Source organism: Theobroma umbraticum, unplaced genomic scaffold, assembly GCF_002168275.2.
Source record: "Theobroma umbraticum cultivar Fairchild unplaced genomic scaffold, ASM216827v3 scaffold_204.0, whole genome shotgun sequence".
Classification (NCBI taxonomy): domain Eukaryota; kingdom Viridiplantae; phylum Streptophyta; class Magnoliopsida; order Malvales; family Malvaceae; genus Theobroma; species Theobroma umbraticum.
In genome coordinates, this window is record NW_018397267.1 from 2,662,405 (window position 1) to 2,687,642 (window position 25,238).

At 33.7% G+C, this 25,238-nt stretch overlaps 1 protein-coding gene and 1 long non-coding RNA gene across 2 annotated transcripts; one reads left to right on the forward strand and one right to left on the reverse strand.

Annotated features, from left to right (window-relative positions):
• The first annotated feature begins 12,701 nt into the window (after positions 1-12,701).
• Positions 12,702-13,342, forward strand: LOC110424643 (uncharacterized). The gene is made up of 2 exons (XR_002445917.2): positions 12,702-13,005; positions 13,087-13,342. It is a non-coding gene; the product is annotated as an uncharacterized LOC110424643 (long non-coding RNA).
• Positions 13,343-18,335: 4,993 nt separating this feature from the next.
• On the reverse strand, positions 18,336-21,945 carry LOC110424217 (SGNH hydrolase-type esterase superfamily protein). Its single transcript, XM_021438747.2, has 5 exons — positions 21,569-21,945; positions 21,174-21,413; positions 19,459-19,526; positions 19,146-19,310; positions 18,336-18,725 (listed from the first exon to the last, which is right to left on the reverse strand). Exons 1-5 carry the CDS (start codon positions 21,665-21,667, stop codon positions 18,569-18,571), a joined length of 729 nt encoding a protein of 242 aa, XP_021294422.1. The 5' UTR covers positions 21,668-21,945; the 3' UTR covers positions 18,336-18,568.
• Positions 21,946-25,238: the final 3,293 nt, after the last annotated feature.

A 25,238-nucleotide genomic window follows, 5' to 3' on the forward strand; every position in this document is an offset into this window, starting at 1 on the left:
TTTTGCTCTTTGACTTTACTTTTAAGACACAATTCAGAGTCCCACGATTGTGATTAGACAGTCCACATTCCTCAAAATAATGTTAAAAGTAATTTAAACTAATGTTTGAAAACTAATAATGTTTATATAAATACATATAGACGCATAATTAATGTTATCAAATGGTATCAAAACCGACCCAAGTCCACTATCATGTCATCAACATTTAGTTAATTTTTGTTTTGGTTCTTCTCCTAGTCAACTTAGCGAAGTACTTTCCAATATGTCAACAGGTAAGAACTGTTGATAATCAAAGTCTATATTGATTTTGCCAATCTGCTTATAGAAGTGCAGATCAACGGGTTATGACTATTACTTTAAGCACTATATATGGTGTTGAATTCCCATTTTAATCACTCTGTAAACCTATTTATTCATACGTTGATGGTGCTTCAAGTATGGATGATAAACATATATAAGACTAATTAGTAAACACATGTTGAGAATTTAATTATAATTATAGTAATTTTTATCCGTAAATATAATTTTATAAAACAAAATTATAAAAATTTATTCCACACATTTTCAAGAGATTCTTGAAAGGTCCAACCATATGATGAATTCGTAGGACAAAAAAAAATACCATGAGTGAACAGAAAGTGTTAGATTTGTGTCCAAGTCATGATCTTATGCAAACAAAATTTAAAGCTTTAAGAAGCCTTTAATTCCCCCAGCCTGTGCTTAGAAGAAAGAACAAGTTAGTGTAGAATGAGGACATTTCCCCTTTTTAAGGGATCGTGAACTGGAATTTGAGGGTCAGTGGTCCTGGTCCGTACTAAATTTAGGTCACTCATGTTTTAAAACCCAAGTTGATCAAAAAAAGAAAAAAAAAACATAACAAGTCCAAATTCCTCATCTATCAATAATATAAAGTGAGCTACAAGGCTGTTCACAAGCTGTCCAAGAGAATAAGGGAAGAATTTCGTCATTTGTCAAGGGTACTTTCGCCTAAAAACAAAAAAATGCAGAATGAGGAAGAAGGAATGGAGAAGAGGGAAAGGAGAGGAAATGTGGCTGAGAGAGGATTGGTAGGAAGAGGAGGAGAGATGGAGATAAGAGCTGATGTTGGTCTGTCTGTAATGGACCTATCAATCTTTATATCAATCAAATGTGTAATGCTTATAGTTATAAATTTAAAATTTTTTATTTATTTAGTTTATATGAGATCCATAATATTTTCTTTTATATGAATTTACGATACTTTCATCACAGATCGAGTCACTTCATCGATTTTACTTTTTGAAGTGTTTGATGTAACATTGAAATTGAGTTTAAATTTATTATGATATTATTTTATTATATTCTTATTTAAAAATTAATTTGATAGGATATAAGATATTTATTTTTATAAATTTAAAATTTTTTTTAAGTATTCGAGATAGAATTTCATGACACAATGACAGCGTATGCTTAAAAATATATAAATGTCAAAGGCACGGCGAAATCAGTACAGAAACGTGAAAAGAAAGTTGGACAGATGAAAAGAAATCAAGCAAAAAAAAAAAAAAACAAAGGCTAGTATTCCCTCATTTCGAATGCCAATGTCCAATAGCAATTAGGATTTAGGAACACAAAAGAACTTTGCACGCATGTCTAGTATCCATCCGAGTTCGAAGTTCGAACCAATTTTATTCATAACTTTAGTTTGGCTGGAGATTGATCCTAATCAAACTAAACCGTCCCTCTTGGTTACAGTTTCTATCTCTCAGATAAAGCTAGCTTGATTTCATCTTCCCTTGAGTTTCCAGTATAATAAGGCATTTTAAAAAATAATATTCAAAGATAAGAGGGTTTCAAAAATAGTTTTTTTTTATAATTTTATATATTTTTAATTAAATTAAACAAAATTACTCTCAATAAAACGTTTTTCTATTAAGTACATATGATGTTGTATGTCATATCCAAGATGATACACGTAATATATAAAAACATATTACATGTCATGCATTAAATCTCTTTTTACCAAGTGCATATAATGTTATACGTCGTACACATGATGTTATATACCATGTTGAAAAAAAATATTGTTGTTACACGTCATGTACAAAAACATATTACATGGTATGATTAAAAAAAGTTATTACTCGTCATGTTGAAAAAAAATATTGTTGCTACATGTCATATACAAAAATATATTATACGATATGGTTAAAAAAAATTATTACACGCCATGTTGAAAAAAAATATTATTATTACACGTCAAATTATAAAATCAAATTATGAAGATAATATTTTCTCCAATATAATTACTTAATATGGTTTCAAATAGCCCAATAAAATTTGGGATTATTGGGCTTCTACTTCTAAATAAGATCAAAAGAAAACTTGAAAAGTTGACTTGTTTCAAGGAGGATTATCGTTTTCTGCACAATCCAACAACCAGGCCCAGCTATCAAGTTTAACTTCAATCTTCTAGAGATGAGCATATATGAAGTACTCATTATCTATGAGGGAGCGGGACGGCAGATTACCGGCCTACCACATTGCTCAGTGGATTCTTCCCAACAGGACATTGAAAAGCTGATAGAAAAGGGTTTTGGACGTCCATAAAGAATTTCTAATGCAGACAACAGAAGCATGGAAGTTTCTTAAAACAGTGGAAAAATAATTACACTGAGTGCGGTTAGGAATGCCTTAGAAGAAGCCAAATACAATGTCACTCTTTCAAGCCAATTGGTGAATGAGGAATTTCAAATGGAGCTGAGAGCTCCTCCCATTCAAGGGCACCTATCACCATTTCCTACCGCATAAACACATGATTCGCATGTTGCGACGTATACGCACTCCGGAAGAAAGAAGTTCAATGAAAAGAAAAGATTGCGTATTGGAGGTGCTTTTACTCTTTGATTCGATCAGATCATAGGTTTCTCTCTCGCTGACAAAATTAGTTCACCTATATCTATATGGTTCTTCTATGGTCGGTAATTGTTTTATACGATTAGTAATAGGCATTGTTAGAGTACATAGGGAAATGAGAAACAAACAAATAATAACAACACAATCCCATTATGCTCTCAAGGCCTTTTTAACCCACTTCGATTTAAAAAACAAAATGTGGCAGTCTATATATATCGATTCTCCGGTCTCGAATTTCTGCAAGACGAGCACTACATTTTCTGAAACCTTGCTGAGAAAATGGCAACCTCGAGTTTTTGTCTGTGCCTGGTGCTCTTACTAGTTTCATTTGCGTTGTCTGATGGTCGTCGTCTTGCTCCATACACAGAGGGCCGAAACCTGATCAGCTCGATTCGAGCATTGGGTGCCAGGGAAGCTTTTAAGATTGGACAGGCAAATGAAAACAATAACAACAACCTGTACCACTCAAAACGATTTAGTCCAGGTGGGCCAGATCCCCAACATCACTCCATCCATCACTAGCAAAGCAGTGACACCCCAAAATTTTGTACTCCTGCCCTTAAGAGTCTTGAGTTGATTTCCCTTTCACTTCTTACTTTCGAACCCCGCCCCGTCTGGGCCAAAATTCTGACTGCACCCCCGTTACGAAAGAAACTTCTCTGAGATGCACAAGTAGTAACGATTCTCGAATTTTGCATTTCATGAATGCTTCTATTCCAATTAGATGAATTGGTTCAGGGCTCTCATGTAGGAGTACAGATTTCCCAGCTGTGAGGAATTATGAATTTACTAATAGTATTTTTTTTCCTTTTTTTAATAGTTTGGAGACTTCTTTGGAGAAGAGATGATGCCAAACTGTTGTAGTACTATCGTTTTTCAATTGAAAATAAAAAAAGGAATCTATTGCAGTTTCCAAACTTTTTGTCCACCTTTTAATTGGACTGACTTAATGCTTTGTATTCTACTAAGAAATCCTTGCAGGGTTGGACTTTAGTGATTAAAAATACCGTAAATTTTTTAATCAAATTATGCAATTAATCTCTATGTTATATTAAAAATGTAAATTTTTTTTATAATAATTTGTATAAATTGATTTTTTTTTATTTTTATGAATTAAAAATGTTAATTTTTCTTTGTTGTGCTGATATGGATATTGATTTCGCTGACATGACATTGACTAACTTAACATGAAATTTTTTAAAGAATTTTAAAATAAAAAATATATAACGTGAAATTTTTTTAATCACATGACTTAAATTTGGGATTGAATAGAATATTTTCCCGCCCAACACACCATGGCATTTAGTATTTTATTTCTATTTACTTTAAGACTAAAATTACTTGAAAATTCTCAAAAACAAAACAAATCCTAACCTAAAGTTCTTAATCATTTCCTTTGATTTTTGTTAATAAATTCATTTCTAACAACTAATAGTAGTATAATACCAAGAAACCCAATTGCTGTTTTGTTCATCATCATGTTGATGAACTCCACAGCGCTAACCTCTCCATCGCCATCTTCATCCGTTTTTGTAATCATTTCTTCAATTTCTTCATGACTCAAAAATTCTCACCCGACTCTTTTGCAACCTATGTCTAAGGCAGAAATCTTTCCTTTGCAATCCTTGTCAATGAGGTAGAACACTTTCACCAGCTCCTTCCCTTCCTTTTTCTCTCCAATTTTTGTTGTCATCTTATACAAAAAACAATCAAAATTCATTATGCCACTATATATTGTCAAATTTATCTGCACTTGCCATCATCTTGTTGTTCAATTTAGTGGCCTCAATTCTTTTAGGATCATTGATATCGAAGAACTCAAACATCCATTCGAGTTCCAATTTCGACCCTAGATTAGCATGTACGAGCCATATCCTTAATTGCTAAACCAGTCACGTCACACACTGTACGAGCCTGGTAGAGAGCGTGTGCTCTCTTGTTCACTCCTTAGTTGAGTTCTTCAACTTAGAATTCAATATATTCTTCTCTTGATCTTCAATTAACTCTCAACCAGGTTGATACATTGCCTTGAACCCAATCTTTTGGTAAAACTTAACGAGCTAAGAATTCACAAGTGTGGTACTTCAAATCTCGCATTAAACGCGAATGTGATTATTAAGATTTATATAATAATTTAAGTCCATTACTATTAATACCTTGAACTTAGGCTTTTGAAGGTCATTTAGTTTAAATTCAAAAAGTTGTTGAGTTAGTGCTTGAACTTGTCTTATTATAACAAGAAAGGTTTAGTTGTGAATAAATATTTTATTAAGATATTAATATACATGAAATTCAGATTTGTTTTGTTTTTGAGAATTTTTATTAATTTTATTTTAAAATAAAAATATAATATATTCCATTATGACAAGTTGGGCGTCCAATTTTAAAAATTAAATCACACCATTAAAAAAGGGTCCACATTACATTTTTTTATTTTAAAATTTACGAAAAAACATCGCATCAATTTGAATTTCCATCTTAACTCAATCAATATCCACATCAACAAAGTTAATGAAGGAATTGTCATCCTTATTGATTGAATTAATATTTATAATTAACAAAAATAGAAGGATTCAATTTGTACAAAATATTATATAAAAATTAAATTTACCTTTTTGTAGAGTATGTGGAATAATTGTATAATTTAATTTAAATTTTTTATTATTATTCTTATTTTCACTGTCCCTCTTGGAGGTAGTGGAGGGATACGACCTATTTTAACTTGTTAAGTTTATTAGCTTCCCTACATATAGATATATAAAATGGTATTCCTTTGATCATGAGGCTCAAAGTGCATAAGAAGATCGTATGTTAGCTCGTAAAAGGTAAACCAGAAAACACCGCCAAAACTAGCATAAATGACCGATAACCGCCGTTGATTGGTGCTCCATGTCTCAATTAGAATTTTGAAGTGACCATGATCCATGGATAAGATAAACAAGACTATAATATCCTACTCTCCTGTAAGTTGGATTCTCCTTCAGTGCTCAAATCTTCAGAGTGATATTATGGAATGAAGCACTGATACCTCGCCACATGAGAATTAGCTATTCCACTGGAGTGACAATCGTGCAATTATTTCTTCATTTTCGACTTCAATTCAGAAAAAATGTACTAGTAACCCCTATCATACATTGTTGAGTGCCTGTCGATCATCCAATGAATTGCAAAGTATGAGGCTTGTAAAATCCTACTGTCGGTACCTCTGAAGCTGACATCTGTACGTCTAATGGGTGGAGACTGGAGAAGTAAATGAAGCATAAGAATCTACTGATATTAGGGGTTGCTGTTTATCTAAAGAATGATAAAGAAAAAAAGAAAAAAGAACTTCCCTTCTATCTTTGTCAAAGCGGTACTTTTTCCATTTAGAAAATAAGATATAATTCATGCTTGAAGTACTTTTATTACACAACTAAGCCACTTTGCAAGTTAAAGAAATCGAAAATCCAACTATATTTGCTCTAGCAATAAAGCAAAACCGTCTTTTGGCACTTTTTAACCAGTAAACAGTTTAAAATATAGGTTTTTCTGCATCAAGTGGTATGTAGGCATCTGCCAGGATGGAAGAACTTTTATTTCCCTTCTCTCAATTAGATCCCTCGTTCAATCTAACATATGATTGGAAGCTACATTAAAGTTCTGACTCCTTTTTTTCATCCCTTCGGAGACAAGAGGGGCGGGAGCACTAAGAATTGAATCTAAAATTTTTGTCCCAACTCCCAACCACAACCATTTAACCTTGCTGCCGAAATTAAGGCCTGCTGCCGAAATTAAGGCTATGTTTATCAGATATTGTTGTTATACAACTAAAGTAAGGGCAACGAACCGTGAAGGTTTATTCTATGTTTGTCTGTCTCTGTGGATTATGGGGCGGAAAGAGAATGCAATATAACTATAACTTCTCCAATGAATAAAGAATAAGAAATTTGGAAAAGATTTGTCTCTTTCATGATCAGGTTCAAGTTTACAAAATGTGATTCGATTAAACTCATAACACCATTTTTAAAGTAAAGACCAGCTAATATAGTTAACTGGAATTGGTGCTTTAGTACAATGGATAAGATAAGGGACCTTATGGAATCATATCCAGCTTTGCCCTGAGTGGAACTTTTCTGTTGGTGCCACGGTCCATTTTTTTTTTCCCTTTGCGAATGATAAGTTTCAAACCACTAATAGATCATAGTCAGGGCAGGTCAGGCAGTGGCTTAGCTCAACCTGGAAATCTGATTCAACAAGGATCCAAGAAAAAACCGGTCCTTCAATTCGTGACTTTCACTTGTAGAGAAAAGAAGGAATATAATTTCTTCATAAAAAAGAATCACAAGCAATTGAACCTAAATCCCTAGGTCCCAGTGAATCAAAGACTATTCGTGGTTCATCAATGCTTTTGAATTAACTAATAAATAGCTACCTAAGATTGACTCCCATTGCAGATCTTCATTGCTAAAACCTAGGAAGTTCTGCTGAACAACTATATTAACTGCAGTAACTTCTATAGGACTGCATATTTTAATGGAAAAAGATCCTTGAATAAAAGTTTATAGGATGATTTTTCGGTAGAAAGTGGATTCCAACTTTTGATATGTTTAAAGGCTTACAGCTGCGCCCAGGCCTGCGTGGCCAAAAATTTAGAACAAAAAAAGACGAACAGTTGAACAGGATATAAGGACAAGAAAATGGTTTTAAGTTTGTTTTATAGCTATTTAAGAATATCAAATAAAGACAAAATGAAAAGCTTGTCCAAAGTATTGGACATAGATTAAGGCCAAAAATGCTTTGTCTTTTTCCTTTCCTATTAGCCAAAAACAAAGGGCTGGAGAGAAATAAGATTTTGCTGGGTCTACTCAGAAGTCCTGACTGGAGAAATATGCTCAGCGTGCATTTATGAAGAGGAAATTCCAAAGGTGATTGGAGTATGGAAAGAATCCGAAAATGAAGTCTCCTAAACTTTGTTGATATCGATGATAGTCGAATGGACAACTCATTGATACTCACAAATTAGTCAGTTCTTTTGTTTCGATGCGGAACTGTTGAAGTTAATAATCACATTGAAATATATCAGCCACATAGTATGGACAGGCAGATGAGGGAAGTAAAAAACGAAAAGGTCCCGGCCTAACTTAACTATCCAAAAAGGGGAATACAAGGCTAAGAATGAGTGATTTAGGTATGTCTCACTCTCATTTATCGGTTCAGCTCTGGCTTTCTCTATCCAGTCATTGATTAGCAGCATCAAATGTGGGGCTACGTAATAAGTCAGGGAGAGATTTCTGAACAAGGGGATTGATTACCCTAGAATATACTAAATGAACTCACTAATTAAGATTCTAATGTTTCTTCATCTAACAAATAAGTATTTAACTCCTCAATTAGCTTGTCGTTTGTTAGAATTTGAAATTAAAAAATTAAAAAATAATTTTCAGGCATGTACCCGTATTACTATCGTTAAAGTTTTATTCATCTTTATTTGTAATGTGCAAAAGAGTTATTGATGTATAAATTTCAAAAATGTAATGAAACTCTGATTGAGAACGTTTTACATTGACGAAATCAATCCACTGAATCGAAGTATAACAAGATTATAAACTTTTATAAAGTTTTTTTGTAGAAATATAGTATAAAAGAAAATTTTGGAGAATATGGAGAAAAATTAAAGGAAATATTGTTGTTTTGTTGTTTTCTATTGTGTGTTCAGTTGTACAAAGAAAAGTCTTTTTATAGGCTTAGGTGACTATTCTCAACAGATACAATTGTATCTATTTTAAACAATTACAACTTTTGATCTTTTTCAACAAATTCTTTATTTTTTTTATTTTCAACAAACATGATGCTTCCTTTATTTTTTAATTTTCAATAAACATGACTTTTCCTTTTATTGTAACATGGGATTGCATCCCATATTTATTTGAAAATGTCCAACAATCTTCTGTTATTTTCAAATTAATCCAAATTTTCGATAATTTTGGAAATCAATTATATAATTGAAGGTGTCTTCCGATTGAACCTTCACTCAGTGAAAACATGTTAAAGTTAACTGAAATTGTATTACAAACTATGTTTTAAATCAATTATTTCATTTGGTTAACCAAACACATCTCATATAATGATTTCAACACCAATAATGCACAGCATTCTGTAACACTTTTATAACTATGTGTCTACATCCACTTTTCATAAGTACTGTTAGAACCAAGCACTTGAGTTCTTAATAGTGGTCACACTTTACACTCACATAAGTACATCCTATCAAGAATGCCCCGTAACTAAAGCATTCCAAAAATTTATGTTATGGGTCTATTAAGAGTATGTAACTCATCTTTTCCTTACCATTACAAGTACCCAGCATTTTACTTGGGATAGAATATAACATATCATATTATAATGCCAGCAACCACATACAGATGGTGTACTTTATCTCATTGAACTAAAGACTTAACATTATACTAAGCGTTGAGTGGAGTTTTCAATTTAGGTGACTTTCAATTTATGAGTTTGAGCCCCATTCCCTTTGAGGTCTTATTCATAAAATCTCTAACAAGACTTTTTGTTAAAAGATAGACCAAGTGTTTACTAGACCTCATAAATGTTACAGTGATCAATCCATCAAAAATTAATTGTTAGACATAGCTATGTTTTAATCCAATATGTCTAGACTTTTCATTATACACTTAACTAGATACTTTTGCTAGAGTTGTTTTACTATCACAATGGATAGAAATTAGAGAGATTAGTTTAGACAACAAATATACACCATACAATATATTTCTTAGCTATTCAACTTCTTTAGTGGTAGCAATCAATACAATAAATTCCACTGTCATGGTAGAATCCATTATACACGTTTGTTCTTGGACTAGCAAGAAATGGCACCCCACCAAACATGAAGATCCATCCACTTGTGGAAGCATGATCTTCTAAACTTGTAATCTAACTAACATCCGAATATCCTTTTAGCACTGATAGATATCCTATTACAGAAAAGTCCATAATTGATTGTTTTTTTAAGTTCCTTATACATTGTTCCTTAGTACATTAAGCAACTAATTACTCTTCAATATTATAATTGATCAATAACCCTACCAGTATTAGGTACTAATTTAATTTGAGGATTCATAGGTGTAAATGCTGGTAAATAATTACTAAGATTAAACTTTTTAAGCACCTTTTCAATGTAATGCGATTGTAACAAAGTTATGTCATTTTTGTTTTAAAATATTTTAATTCCTAAGATGACATTTGTTACACCTATATATTTTATTGTAAAGTTATTTGACAAACTTTTTTATCTCCTCAACTTGTTCCAAATTTATGCAAAAAATTAACATGTCATCTAAATATAAGCAAATTATAATACTTTTATCATTTTGGAATATGCTATATATACACTTATCATATTCTTTTATGTTGTGGCCATTGTTTAAAACAATTTCATCAAATTTTCGATGCCATTATTTTGATGCTTGTTGAAGTTCGTACAATGTTTTGATAAGCTTACAAACCTTATGCTCTTATCACAAAACAATAAACCTTTTGGTTTTTTTTCTCTTTAAATCCCAAGAGCATAATTTTTTGTTTTAGAATCAGTTCAATAAATGATCACAAAGCTACTATTGTATTAGGCCTCCAAATTAATGTCCCATGGACATATGACTCTTTACAATTTTTTTTCTTCATTTTGGAGTGATTCCTTTACAATAAGATCACAGATCTCAAATATTATATCAGATCATTCCAATAGTAATCACTTATCTCACCCATCTTTTCATTTTTTTCTTTCTTTGGAAATGTATATAATAAATTATCATTAAAGATCATATTTTGAAAATATTCAACTCAGTGTATGTCTAGCTTTCTACGCCCACGACAAAGAGAATTTTTCTAGTTCTCAAATCACTATTAAGCATAAATTAGAATAGCAGGAATGAAAAACTAAAAGGCTTTTACTTGTTAACAAGCAAAGCACAAGTTGCATGGAAATTATCCCAAGTTAAAACTACTTATGATAGAAGCGAACAATCCTATTCACATAAAGCTTTCCTTTTTTTTAATGCTTAGTCATCTGTAAAGAAAAATCATAAGATCTTGATTGTTTCCTCTTGAGAAATTATTTGTATATCTGACGTGACCAAATGCTGTACGTAACAATAATACTAAATGTTCATAACAAAAATACTAAATGTTCAATTTTCATTACTTCTTTTCAAAAATAAAATCAAATAAATAGTGACTTGTTCCATAGAGAATACCCTTGTTGGAGTCTCACAATTTCAGTCCTTACTAAAAAGGAATAAGGATGATGGCAATAGTTACCATGGCAAAGGCCTAAAACTCCAAAACTAAGTATATATATTAAACGGCAAAAATTGAGAAGAGAAACAATAAATTTCGTCAGAATTATGTTTCCTCACTTTTTCCTGTTACACATTACCCAATTTAGATAAAAACACTGATTTATTTATTTATTTTTCCTTTTTGCTACTTAACAACTTTTGCGTACTAAGATTTTTCTATGAAATTTCTTTGATCATAAACCATTAGAAATTCTTGAGATGTCTAATAACTAATCTTTCTAGTCTTAGGACAATTCGTGCAAATCAAATCAATAAAAAAAAAACTTATCTAGGAATCTGACGAAAAATCATTTTACTATTTTCTTTGTCAACATCAACCGATTCAATTTCACAAAAAACAAAGCTAATTCTCTTAATATTCCACTTGCAGCAGTCATTATTAAAATAAAATAAAATCTCAAGATTGTTAGAACCCAAGATTAAAAAATCAAGAATTGACTTCAAGGCGTGTATCAATGCCATCATTCTTAAGGTTTTATTTGTCCTCACTTGTAGCATACAAAAGAGTTACCAACGCATAAACTTTAAAGATATAATAAAGTTTAGTGATTGACGGTATTTTATACTGACAAAATCAATTCACTAAGTACTCACTAGAGTATGACAAAATTATTAAACTTTTATAAAGTTTTTCTACAATAGAATGGTATAAAAGAAAACTTTGGAGAATATTGGAAAAGAATGAAGTATTGTTGTTTTGTGATTTTCTGTGTGTTCTTTAAAAGAAAGTTCTTTTTATAGGTTTAGATACTTATTCCCAACAGGTACAATTGTGTCTATTTCAAACCGTCACAATTATTGATTTTTATCAACAAACGTAATTTTTTTTTATTTTTTTATTTTCAACAAACATGACTTTTTTTTATTTTTTAATTTTTAATAGACATGATTTTTTCTTTTATTATAACATGAGATTGTGTCCCATATTTATATATGAAAATGTTGAACAGAAATTAGGATTAAGTCCCCTCATGTTTCTAAGGAAGCTGAAGCAACACTGCTTCTAAAATAAACAAAGATTAGCAGTTGTCCTATAGGGACAAGGGCTTCATAAAAAAATTATTAGTATTAGTAATGCATAAAGGTATGACGGCCCAGTGTTTATCATCAATGACAGTACACTGCAAGGCGGCGATGTTGATCTTATCTTGCATTGCAAACCAGCCAGAAAAAAAGGGTAAATTAAAGGCAAAATCTTTGATTATCCAAAAGGAGTTCTCTCTATTTGTTTGACGCTTGGCTTATCCCTGAGAGGTGCTTATCAATAACAGAGAAACTGGCCAGTTTAAAACAAGGTATCCGATGAGGGGCATTCAACTTTACGTCAAAGAATTGGTTTAATTTAAAGTTTTTCCTAAACTTTTTATTATTAACTGTCGCTGGCCGGTGTGGTTATCCACATCCACTTATTCTCCATGACGCACGAATGGTCATGCCTAACAGTGACGTATTCTTGACTTATCCGTCTGAGAAGTTGCGAACCTTACCAGTCTCCGTTATAGGCTGAAAGGAGATTAATACTCTAAAAACTTACAATAAGCGAAAAAAGATATTGCTTGTGGCTGTTTCACATCTTATTGGGAATAGCTTCGTCAGAATGATCTCAGCGCCAAAATCCACAGGGAAAACGATCTTTCCCTGTCAGATGACAATTTACAGTTGAGCGATTGATTAATAATTCCTCGTCCACTTCGACATAAAGTTGAGAGGAAGTCTATAAATATTGAAATCCTCTCAACTTTCCATGCCAAAGCACAAGGTTTTCATTGAATCGCCTTAACTACAATGTCGTTCTCTAGGTGTCTGGTATGTCTTACTTTGCTCTTGCTTTTGTCCGCAGGCTCACAGAGTCGCCCCTTGATAGAGAAGCGGAATCTAAACAATTCTGTCGAGGACTTGAGACAGTACCTGGACGAAGAAGCTAAGAAAATCCAGAATGGACAGGTTGAGAGAACAAGTCCTGGGGGACCTGACCCACAACATCACTTCATAAATAACTAGTTTAAAACTTTGTAGTAGGAGGTGGTTTCTTCTGTAACGAGTAAAACAGGATTGGTATATATCTCCTTCTTCATGTGGATTTTATTTCTTGTTACCTTTCCCTCTTTCTCTCTTTTCTTTCTTGAATATGGAGAAAACAACATCAATATGTGGGTTTCACTTGGAAATGGAGGAAATGTCAAATACCTGTTAGATATGAAAAATCCTCTTCTCGTAGGGCCTGGTGGGTTGACATATGCTTGTACTACCTTTAATAGATTAAATGAATGTTTCACTTTTTAATCTTTATTTTCTCAGCTATTCTAAACTTATTTGCATATAATGAATGCTTCCACAAGTTAATCAATTTCAACACGTCAAACTCACATTCTCTGCAAATTAGTTTAGAATAGCTGAGAACATTGAAACTTTCATTTAATCTATTAAAGATAGTAAAAGCATATGTAAACCTACAAGGTCCTACGAGGAGAGGAATTTTCATATCTAACAGGTATTTGACATTTCCCTCCATTTTCTTGTTTCTTGCAAGCAAGAGATTTTTAATTTATGTTGGGATCGACTGCTTCTCTGTTTTGAGGGTTTGAACTCATTTTGCTTTGATGGATTAGCTTAGGTTCTTAATTTGCAAAGTGTTGATTCTGATCTTAGCCCGAATATTTTTGTATAGAGGCTTGCTTTTCTCCGTCTTGTGCTGCCAATTGCTTTTTGAGCTGCCTTCTCTATCTTTTGTAAGTGTACAGGGCTACGTTTCCACCAAAGCCAATTTCCTTATGTCAAGAGGAGTCTTTTACCATTTTGGTTCAAGACTTGTTATGGCATTTTAGCTTTTGGTTCAATAATAAAAACACTTTTCAGAAAAAAAGGAAAAACTTGTGGAAGCAAAAGCAGAAGGAAAAATAACAAATGAAATACAACTCAGAATATTTCTCTATATAGCTTGCACAGCAAAATTATTCATTCTACAGAGCTAATGTGGCATTAAAAATAAGAATAAGCAATCCAACCCTATCAACAGTTCAAAAAGCTAACGAAAAGGCTAGGCTGCAGCAATCATTTGAGTTCGAACTCCCATGTTCTGAATCTTCTGATTCTTGTGCAGTATTATTGACTGTATCCATCAGTAGCATTTAAGGGCAGTAATACATTTCAAAATGGAATATGGATGCACAGGGCTATATTTCCCGTTGATACCAATCGGATTGAGCAATGGATCGAAAATATGATATAAATTTAAATTGCATATATAAAACCAACCTAAGAATGGCACAATTTTCTCTATTACAATTTAAGGATTTCAGGCCTTCAGCCCTCTGTTAAACAAGAACATAACCTTACTAATTTCTGTACAGCATGTACTAATCTCATTTGTCAGCACACGGTAGCCCTTTTTTTTCTTTTGCGTTTTTATTTTTGGGATGATTGAATATAATCTTTCATCCAATCCTATCAGTATCTTTACAAACAGTTCATGTTATTACATCATCAACTTCAGGGGAAATACCTTTCAAAATTAAAGTTCTGATAATTTGATTGTTAACAAATGATCCAAAGCAGAAGCACCTCTTTAACCGGAACCCGTAGTTTGCTGTTGACATTTAGAAGTAGTTTAAATGCTTAATAGGAAAATGATACAGTGGGTTGCTTGCTTGGGCAAAGCAGTTTTTCAGTTAAATAATGATTGGACCAAATGGACTATTGATTGTTAGCTCAGGCAGGAATAAAGACTTGGATAAAAATCCACACAAGTTACCTGAAATTGATTCTAAGAATAGATGGTTTGAAATCAAGTCATGTTGCAAAGCATGAATAGGTGTATCTACTTGAAAACTAAAGGGCAAGCTAGCCAGGAAATTTGGCGTATCGATCGGTGGATACGGTATAACTTTCAAAGTCTGATAGATAATGCGAAAAGATTCATATGTTCTGTGATTGGGAAATTAAGCAGACAAAAACTGAAACGTCATTCAACCTTTGACCACATCCAGTGTAAAGTTGGAAAGATCTTTATCCAGGAGGAGGAGAAATTATACAGTTACACCAACTCTTTATTGGGTCGGCGTCCCTAATCACTTCGGAAAGTTATCAGGAATTTTTTAGGAGTCATCGTTGAGCCAACGAAAAATCTAAAGCAGCGCAAGTTGGATAAGCAGACCTAATACAAACAAAAAGGCACCAGAAATTGCCAAATTGGGAGTCAAATAGGTGCTGTGTTGTATTAATAATAACCCCTGTGGGGAAGGACACTGCAAAGTGGGCAAAGACGCATTCGTTTTTTCAGAGTCACTCACTTTGGATCAAACAAAAGACAAAAACCAAATGCAAGAATGACTTGAAATGAAATTTGACATATCTGTCTGTTTCTTGTCCTTTTAACATTTTTATTTTTCTGGTTGCTCAACTATGTTCTTGTTTTTGTCTTTTTTAACTACTGCGCCAACCTTGGATTTTCGAAGAGCCGCGGATGATTTTTGCGGGTAGAGTTATAATGGGAAATGAATGATGAAGCTAAAGTCATCGGCCACGTATGGCAGGGTGCTCATGTGGGGACCTAAGACAAATGCTTCAGCCTTTATGCAATTTGAGGGATAATTAAAGTTATCAGGTAATGGGATTGTGTTAGGAAAAGCTCTATAAACATTGTAGAAAACAAAAGCAAATATTCCTACAGGATTTGTCAACTTTCATACGCCATACCATTATTTCCTGAGCTGTGAAATCTTGGACGTTTGCCATGAATTTCCAACTATATATGAGAACAGGATTAGACCGTAAAACGGCACTTGCCATCGCCATCCATTCTAGCTAGCTACAACCGATCACTTTCACCGGATCCAGTACATTCAGCTTAGAAATGCCTAATTCAACCATCATGCAGGCTTCACTAGTCATCTTACTGATTTTATCAGCAAATGCAGTTGACATAGAAGCCAAGATTCATGCTGGGCGTAAGACAATGCAGAAAAGGATCGATAGCCAATCCATTATACATGCATTGGCAGGCTATGATTTGTCTGCAACGAAACAGGGCAGGAGGGTAATGACGGATACATCAAGAATTTCACCAGGAGGGCCAGATCCTCAACATAACTACCTAGCTCCCAATTGCTCTGAGGGATCAACGTCCACTAGCATTGCCCTAGAGATCAGCCCTTGAAGGGACAATGTGGTTGCGGTAATAGCTCTATTTGTCAGGTCCAATAATATCTAGTAAGAATCATGAAACTTCGATCATCGAGATGTGTTCACGCTTATCATAGAACATCTCTCATGTGAAGAATATATAGCTACTTGACAACTTATATATATGTAGTACTAAGTAGTTGTCAGTGCTTGGACTAAGTTTGAGTAACTCAAGAGTAGTTTATGTTAGCTTCTTGTCTAATATCAAATAGTAATTAAGTTTTACATATATTATATGGAGTCCTACATAGTTTAATTCGACAAATTAATTTCTTCTATATTGTGCGTGATTAGATATTAAATAACTAAGTTAAAGTGCAACTGTCACACTAAGTTTGCTTCTACAAATGAATGTCTTTTAAATTTTGTTGCAAAATTACAACAAAATGTACTAATATAACATTACAAAACATTAATTTGAAGCTAAAACCAATGAAATGTAATTAAACTGAAAGGGAAAAACTATCACCAAATACCCCTAAAATTTGAAATCTATTTCAATTTGGTCCCTTGCTATCTATCTTTATAATAAAAGGTTTGAAATCTCACAGGAATTTCCATCAATTAAATATTCTTAATAAGCCTTTATTAATTGAGGGAAAAAATATAACAAAACTCAAGTAGTGTATAATTCTGGAATGAATGTGTCATAGATAGGATGAAACCTAGTTTTCATGTGTCTGAATTATAATTAATGAAAAATATTGTCTGATTACCCCCAATGTAAACACTACCAAATTGAGCTGAATGAGAGAAAAATTATTGGCACTTGAACGAGTTCTTGATTGGAACTATCCTTCTGGGCAAGTGGTACCCAGTGACTTCCTCCCTTCTGGCTCATTCATGTTTGTCGATTGTCAAAGGCAGTTTCTTCCCTCTTCAACAAATTAAAATCGATCAAACATTCTTACTTTAAGCCAACAGGGACAAAGAGATAAAGGAAAAGAACTGAACACAAGGCAACGATGCATGAGTTGGCCTTTCTCATGTCTTGATGAGAGCACGACGCCCAAGCTAGAAACGTTTTGTCCCGCATCAAATCAAGTATTGTAAATGCCCAAAAATACGGCTGAAAATTCGACTCGCCTCTGTTTTTTTTTTTTTGGGGGTTTTCTCCCTCCTTTTGGTGTTAGATAATTAAGAAGTATATCCCAGGCTTAGTTTCGACTAGAAAGATTCAGATATCAATCTGTGAGCGAGAATAAGCACCAGATTAAAAGGGAATGGTATTAAAGTTTTGAGGGTGTGATCCTGACTTATCCTAATGAAAATGTTCTTAGTTATAATTAAGTTCCTCGTTTGACCGGTGTTGCACGATAGAAAAGTGCAATCATTCACACAATAACAGGCAGAGAGATCCTCCAAACCTGTTTCGGTCTTGGACTTGGATGACCAAAGATTTCTGTGTTCCTCGTTCTTGATTTGGAACTAAATTGTTTTAAAGCTTTCGAGTTCTGCCCTTGTTGTTTTGGTTTTAGCTTCCTCAGGAGGATAGTCTTAGTTTGATGGCTTTTGTGATACCAGCTGTCATACAGCCAGTGTAGAGTTTGCTGATTTTTGTGGGGCTACTGCCAAAGTCTATGTTAGCAGTTTGTCTTTCTTGTATAGCCCCTTTGTCAAGCTGGTTTTACTGTCAATGGGAGTCCCTGACGGTTACAGCTTGAGACTAACAATAGCATATTTGTTGAATGACCAATAAAATCCACTTTAAAAAAAAATCACACAATTACAGCCTGGGTAGCACGATACCTCTATTGTCTCCATTGATTACCACTCTTCCACCCTAACAATTTTGTTATCCTATTGTCAGCAATATCGATTTTCATGGCCTTAAGATCTATCAAGATTTCGGGTCCTCATCCATTTTCATGCAACCTGGAATGGGGAAAGTACTCTGTTTCTACCTGCATTGACCAATTTTATTCCTGAAAGGCAATAGATTTTTGGCAATTTTTTTTTTCATTTTAAATTTTGGAGCATTCAGATTCATTGCTGTTGCAAAGCAATGACAAAATAATAGAAATTGGTTATACTGTTCAAAAGCTGAAGCAGTTGCCACCTATAATTTGGCTATTCTTTTTATATAGCACACTTAAAGAAGATCCTGCCCCTGATATATAAATATTCAGTGATCTTAACTGCTACTGAAAAGCCTTGAGTGGGTCACCATGGTCAATATCAGCTAAAAGTGGGAGATCTACTGTTAGCTTTTCCAGGCTTAAGCCTCCTACATTCAGCTTCTTCACTACTTCCTCAAATACTACCTTGTTGCCATCCTGAGTGAGGTGCAAACCATCCCTGCATTTCCAGTAATAGCATATTAGCAGAGGGTCTAGTACTGCTTCTATTTAACCGATAATTTTTACCTTCAAAGACAAATAAAAGAGAGAGAGCAACAAAAACTGGGAACAGGATTTAATTACAGATTAAAAATCAACAAACTATGGAAATTCAAAAGAATTTTACTGTGAATATAGAAAATTTCAGTATCAGATGTCAATGTGGTACTGCATTGTTTCATCAGAATATTCATGGTATTCATATCTTGCAGGTTTACAAATTTTCTAGCCTATCAGTCAAATCAGGCAGAAGACTAATCTGCAAACTCAGCGTAGAAACTGCTACCTGGTATTATAATATTAATGTTGTGTACACAGAATCCATATATAGATCAAAGTATGCATTGAAAATTATTAAAAAAGCGAAAAGCTTAGATACCTAAGATAAGCTTTCCGCCAGTCAGGATCCTGCTGCATCCTGGTCCAGAGATCTACCACAGGGATTCCACATTCCCCAGCAGTTTCAACACATGCCTTGGCAAAAGCGCCAGCAGCTTCATTTGTCCTCTCGGGCAAACCCGATGGATTCTCAGCGTAAGGATGTCTGCATCAAGAATATTTCCTTTTGTTCAAGACATTCATTTTCAAAATAACTTTGCATCAGAGGCCAAGGGTAATACACCAGTTTTAAGTGGGTATAAAGATATTGTACATCTACAATGTAAAACAAACAAAACAAGTGGAGCAAATACCTAAGGCGTTCATCTTCATCAATTGGAGGAGGAGTAATCAGGAGAATTAGAGTCTTTGGCCACCGCTTCTGAGACCCCAAAGAAGAAGGGGAAAAGCATGCAAGAGGAAGGTCTATGAGTAGGGCAAGCATACATAATACAGAAGATTATAGTAATCTTTTGGTGATACCGATAACAACTTGCATAATTCCTGAAGATGTTGAGTTAATTAAGTTGATATAATGGGCTATACTTTCTCTTTCTAGGATTGTAGGCACAGCAGTATATAGTAAATTTTCGAGTCCCAAAAACAATAAGAAACAATCCAGGCCAAATGATGTGACACCTAGTCCCCAAGGATTTGTTGAGCTTCCCACGTTTGCTTTAGAACACTAATCCGCTAAATAAAACCAGACGGAAGTCCACCCTTCCACAAAAACACTCTAACAATTATTATTAAAGCAAACATTGAAAAGGAAAGCCGAAACATATAGAAGAGACTATGCTTAACAAGTAAGTATAAACGCTTTTTCTTTTCTCGAGTGGCACAAAATGGAGCCCCCGGTCATAAAGGCCTTAGATTTTTATCAACAAAGTAACATTCCAGAATTAATATTTAAGGCCATCCAAGCAAGGGAAGACGACAATAACCAACCAAAAAGCTACATTGCTTGTAATATCGGGCGCCATTTGTAACTGCAACCCCATCAATGCCTATACCTAATACCAATCTTTTGGGTCCCCATCTACCCCTATGTAATACTATAAACTATATAATACTTATTAAATTTAAAACGATTTTCTAAAGTGATCTGTGCATAAATCTTCGCGCCACCAGAAACGTGAGAAAAAGGTCACTGCTCAGCAGAAGACGCTTTTTTAGCTGAAGAAAGGTACTAAATTGTCATCGGTTTTAGATCACATGATTCAAGCCTTTAAGTTAAATCTTTTGGGCAGTTTCTACCCAGTAGGAATAACAACAGGTAAAGATAAAAGGTAACTTCAATAATCAAGATGTGAAATAAGGAGACTAGTTGCATAACCTTTGAATTAAAAAGCAACCTTCCATCTTCCGACCCTTTGTATCAAACGAAAAATTTATACATGAAGGACAAAACTAGGCATTCCTACCTTCTCGTTTGACTTATTGACGGCAAAAGGATTACCGGCTAGCTAGTAAATGTAAAAATTGGAGAGAGATATTAGCCAAGTGGCAAACAATAACAGCGACAACTGGGCCTTACACTCCCACGCTTTATCTGGCTCTATCTCTTTGCTTTTGGGATACTCACAGGCCCATTTCCCAGCCATAGTGGCTGGTTGACCAACAAAACCAAAGTCCATGGCTGCCGTCTACCAAAAAAGTATCCTCCTTTGCCAACGTCTTAAGGTCTCTTACTACTACATTAAAGGACACGGTGCTGAGAACACCATGGCCAAAATTATCAACCCAATATTCCTTAGAATTATAAAAAAAAAAAGTTACACAGTTCCACCATCTAATCCTTGCTAGTGTGTGTGTCTCTTCGTGTACGTGAGAGTTGCTTGAAAATAGTTATCTTTCGACCGTTTTCACTGCTGTTAACGCAACTTTTATCCAGTAGAAATTAAAATTGTTGGTCAATAAGTTAACGTGCTTAATGTGTTAGCAAATTTGTAGTATAGACTATAGACCAAGTTACCATAAAAGAAGATGAGCACGTGAAACTAATATCTGTGGAGAGAGGGATGTGAACCTTGAGAGAGGACACAATGGAGTGGAGATTCTGCTTGTACTCATCAACCGGCACGTGTTGGAAAGCAGCGTATCTATCGGGAAGGCAAGCGTCGTTAGCTCCGAAGAACACGGTTACTGCAAGTGGTGGCGGTGAAGCACCGTCAGAACCACCGCTTTCCGCCTCAGGAAAGACCCTATCAAGCACCTTCAACGCCCACCTTGAATTGTACCCACTGTACCCTCTCAGCACCACATCAACCTGTAAACCACGACCCCAATAAGAAAATCTCTTATGCATACAAAAACAATAAAAAGACTGCCATTTAGCCATATAAGTATAGGAACCGCTGGAGAAAAAAAAGAAACTTATGATTGGAAAAGACTTTTATGTAGCATCAGATAATCAATTAATACCGTGCGAGAGAAAAGGTTGGCGAGAGAAGCACCCCAACCACCATCACGAAAGGACTCCTCCGTGATTGAGTCTCCGAAAAGATAGATCTTTGGCCTCATGTTTGAGAGCAAAAACAATTCAACTTTTCTACTTCAGGGAAGCACTGTGAGAATCGAACTTGCAAGAACCGAGGACTAACAAAGGAGGACTTAATCAAGATCAATTCAGATCAAGTACCTTCTATTGGTATCAAAAAGCTGGGTGCTATTAAATGCTCACCAACTTCGTTGCACCCCAAAAGGGAGAGAGGGAATACAGACAAGAGGTAGAGATTAAAGGAAGAAAGGTTTTGTGGGCTTTTTTTGGCTGGTTTTTGGACTTTTTGGTTACTTTCTGAAACGAACGCATGGTAGAAATACTTTAACAGCAACACTATACGTTGAAGCAACATGGTTCTGGGGCAAGGACCAAAGCAGCCTCTTTAGTTGGTTATAACAACAAGATTGCCATGATTCGTTAAAGACTGAGGAGTCTGAGATTGTGAGTTAGAATGACATGACTGGTTGTAGACTTTACATTAAATTCTCTCACCCTCTCTGATAGGAATTCTATGCCATGGAGCCTGTGGTCTATCTCTATCACTTTCTCTACCTTTCCCTCTCTCCTATCGCTCTCCGGCTCAGGGCATCGATCCTTTTATCTCCAAGCTTTAATAGCAATGGGGCATTCATAATTACGGTGGGCCTCACCATCGACATTATGTCAATTCGGTCAATTGAGAAAGTTGCAAAAATGATAAGGACTTTCAAGTTGATGCAATTTTTTTGAGCACGATTCTGCCTCTTCTTTTTAAGATAATCCAAAAAGTAAAAGAGGGAATGAGAGTTTCAACCTTGAATCTGATTTTCTATCGAATTTTTTGAACTATATTCAGATAGATTTAAGTTTCCATATACTACTAAGGCAAATGATATATAGTTAATTTTGCCTTTCCTATATACCCCATAAAGTAATAAAAGGCTAATTCTTGACACGCCAGGCTCAAAATCTTTAGAAATCGAACAGGGTCATATGAAACAATTATATATCCAAAAGAAAACTATTTAGATCCAGAAGATCAATTATATTATATTAATATATATATTGCATTATACATCAAAACCTAACTTTGGAAGATTGGCAAAAGTGGATAACACTATTTTATGTGCATTTACTGAAAAGCAGGTCGATGATGTCACCTCCCAAAATCACCAAATGAAATGAGGTTGGTCCATTTTTCAATTGATAAAAAAAAAAAAAAAGGGTTGATTGCGTATGCATGGAAATCCATACTTTTTGCATTAACTTCCTTTTACTATGAATTGAACCATTCGATTGGGCAAGAATCACTTAAATACTTGAAGAGTTTGTGCATTAAAACGGCCTCTTGAAAGTCGAAACGCTGCTATCATGACCAAACACACGAGTTGGAAGTTGGAATGATAAACAACGACAAAAGGAAGGTGTAATGTTTTATTAAATTATTTAATAAATTTTATATAAATTTATTTTATTTTATTACATTTAATCAAATTTATTAAATAAACTTATAATATTAATTATTAATTAATTATCATTAATCAATATATCACTTATCATTTTTATATCAAATTAAAAATATTTAATTATTACACATGTAACATTGAGCATTCATTATTTTAAAAAGTATATTGGATGACATTTAAGATATTAGTATACATATATATGTATGTATTAAATAAATAAGTTGTTTAGGTGGTTAAAGAATTAATAAAGCTGAGTTGATTTTAAAAATGTTGTAAGTTATACGTAATTGTAAAGGAAAGCCTAAATGACAAAAAAAACATGGTCCAAAAATGCAAAATGACAAGGAGTCTGAGTCAAATTACTTGTGGGCTCCACCATATGTGTTAATTCAAGAAACAAAAGTTGAAACGATTGCCATGATCCCTTTTAATTTCTGTGTTTAGGACAGTAATTCCCAGAAAGCCAAAAGACACGGCTAAATTAAGAAGGCATTGGGGAAAGTTTTTGAGAGAATCTAAGGAATCCTACTTATTAATTTTCGATTACTTTAATAATTGAATTAACGCCTCAAATGACATAAAATTAATAAGGATGCATGACAATGGGTATCTTATATTTAGATTTTTGACGAATTCGGATAATAATTTTATTATTTATTTAGGATTTGGGTAAAATATGAGTATCATTTTTTTGGATACCTAAATTCCTTTATAAATAAATATGTATAAAATATTTTCTATGCTTTTAAAATGGATTAAACCTTGTTTATACTTTTGGACAATCAATAGTCCTATCAATTTAATCAAATTTATTTTTTGATATTATATATAAAAAATTTTATATATAATGGATTTGGATATTTAACAAGTAATTACAAATTTAGATAATATTTTTAAATTTTATTTGAATAATTATAAGATTCAAGTATCTTATATTTAATAGAATTCGAACTCTCATTATTTAAAAAATAACAAGCATCTTACTGGTTAACATTCTTAAAATTAATCTACATTATTAGTCATCATTAATGTGAGAGTGAATTAATTCGTAGTCCAATCTTAGTAATTAATTACAGAAATCAAAGAGAGAAATGAGAATTAATGCAAGCATGCAATCCCGACTTTGATAGCCGTCGTAGCAAAAGAGATCATCAAGTCCTATTATGATGCTACTAAGCCTTTCCAACGACAACAGCTCTTAATGACTTGTCTGAAGGGTTGCTGTTCCCCTCTTGTCTTGACAGACACAGGAGATACACAAACCAGAAACAATGATTAATGCTGGCTAAATAATTCTTTAAAAGGTTACATCACATGAGCAAGGTAGTTGAATAATATAAAATCCATGCAGCTTTTTCAAATCATATGCCTGGCATAGAGGGCATTTTTAAATAAATTAAAAAAAAAGGGGTGGGGAGGAAAAGCATCATATATAATCGAGCATGTGGGACTCTATTGAGATTCAAAGCATTATTCTCGTTTTGTTTCTTTCTCAAAAATCAAAAGAGGAGCATGAATTACTAAGATGTTATTTTAATGTTTGTTCAAAGTCCAACACTTGTTTATTTGTGCACGCCAACAAAGCTGCTTTAATTCTCATTACCATATTCTTCATTAACCGTCAAATTTTGCCTAATTTTATAGCCTTAATATTAGTGTACAAGAAAATATAATCATCACTTAAGGATTACCAATATATATATATATATATATATATAATATAATATAACTTCATATTGTCCCAAAGGACTGTTGAACTTGAAATGAGTTTGTTCTTGACTTTTCTTGTGATAATTGTGGTAGGTTTTGAGAACAGAAATTGGTATGACCCCAATCCATGGCCTGGGGTTTAGAAAATAAAAAGAAAGGCATGAAATATAGATATAATACCTGAATGAGATGATGCAAAACCCAAAATTCGTTAACTTTGCAAAGCAAGTCATGGTATTTTTTATGTAGTAATTTACACGTCCTTGTACTAATATACAGTGACAAAATCAATATGGCCGGTGACCACTTTAAAGAAGAAAAAGAAAGCTTAAAAGGGTCTCAATCCATCAGTCACTAAAAGGGCATAGTCCGGTATTGGTGAAGACGGTGGATTTGCAATCCAAACAAATAAAAACTAAAAGCTTCACATGCGTGC

Excerpts from the sequence above, each read along its gene's own strand:
- LOC110424217 (XM_021438747.2), bottom strand. The coding sequence starts at position 21,667 with ATGAGGCCAAAGATCTATCTTTTCGGAGACTCAATCACGGAGGAGTCC. Across the intron at positions 21,414-21,568 it reads CCAACCTTTTCTCTCGCACG|GTTGATGTGGTGCTGAGAGG; the intron begins GTATTAATTGAT and ends CGTGGTTTACAG. Across the intron at positions 18,726-19,145 it reads TGGCGGAAAGCTTATCTTAG|GGATGGTTTGCACCTCACTC; the intron begins GTATCTAAGCTT and ends CTGGAAATGCAG.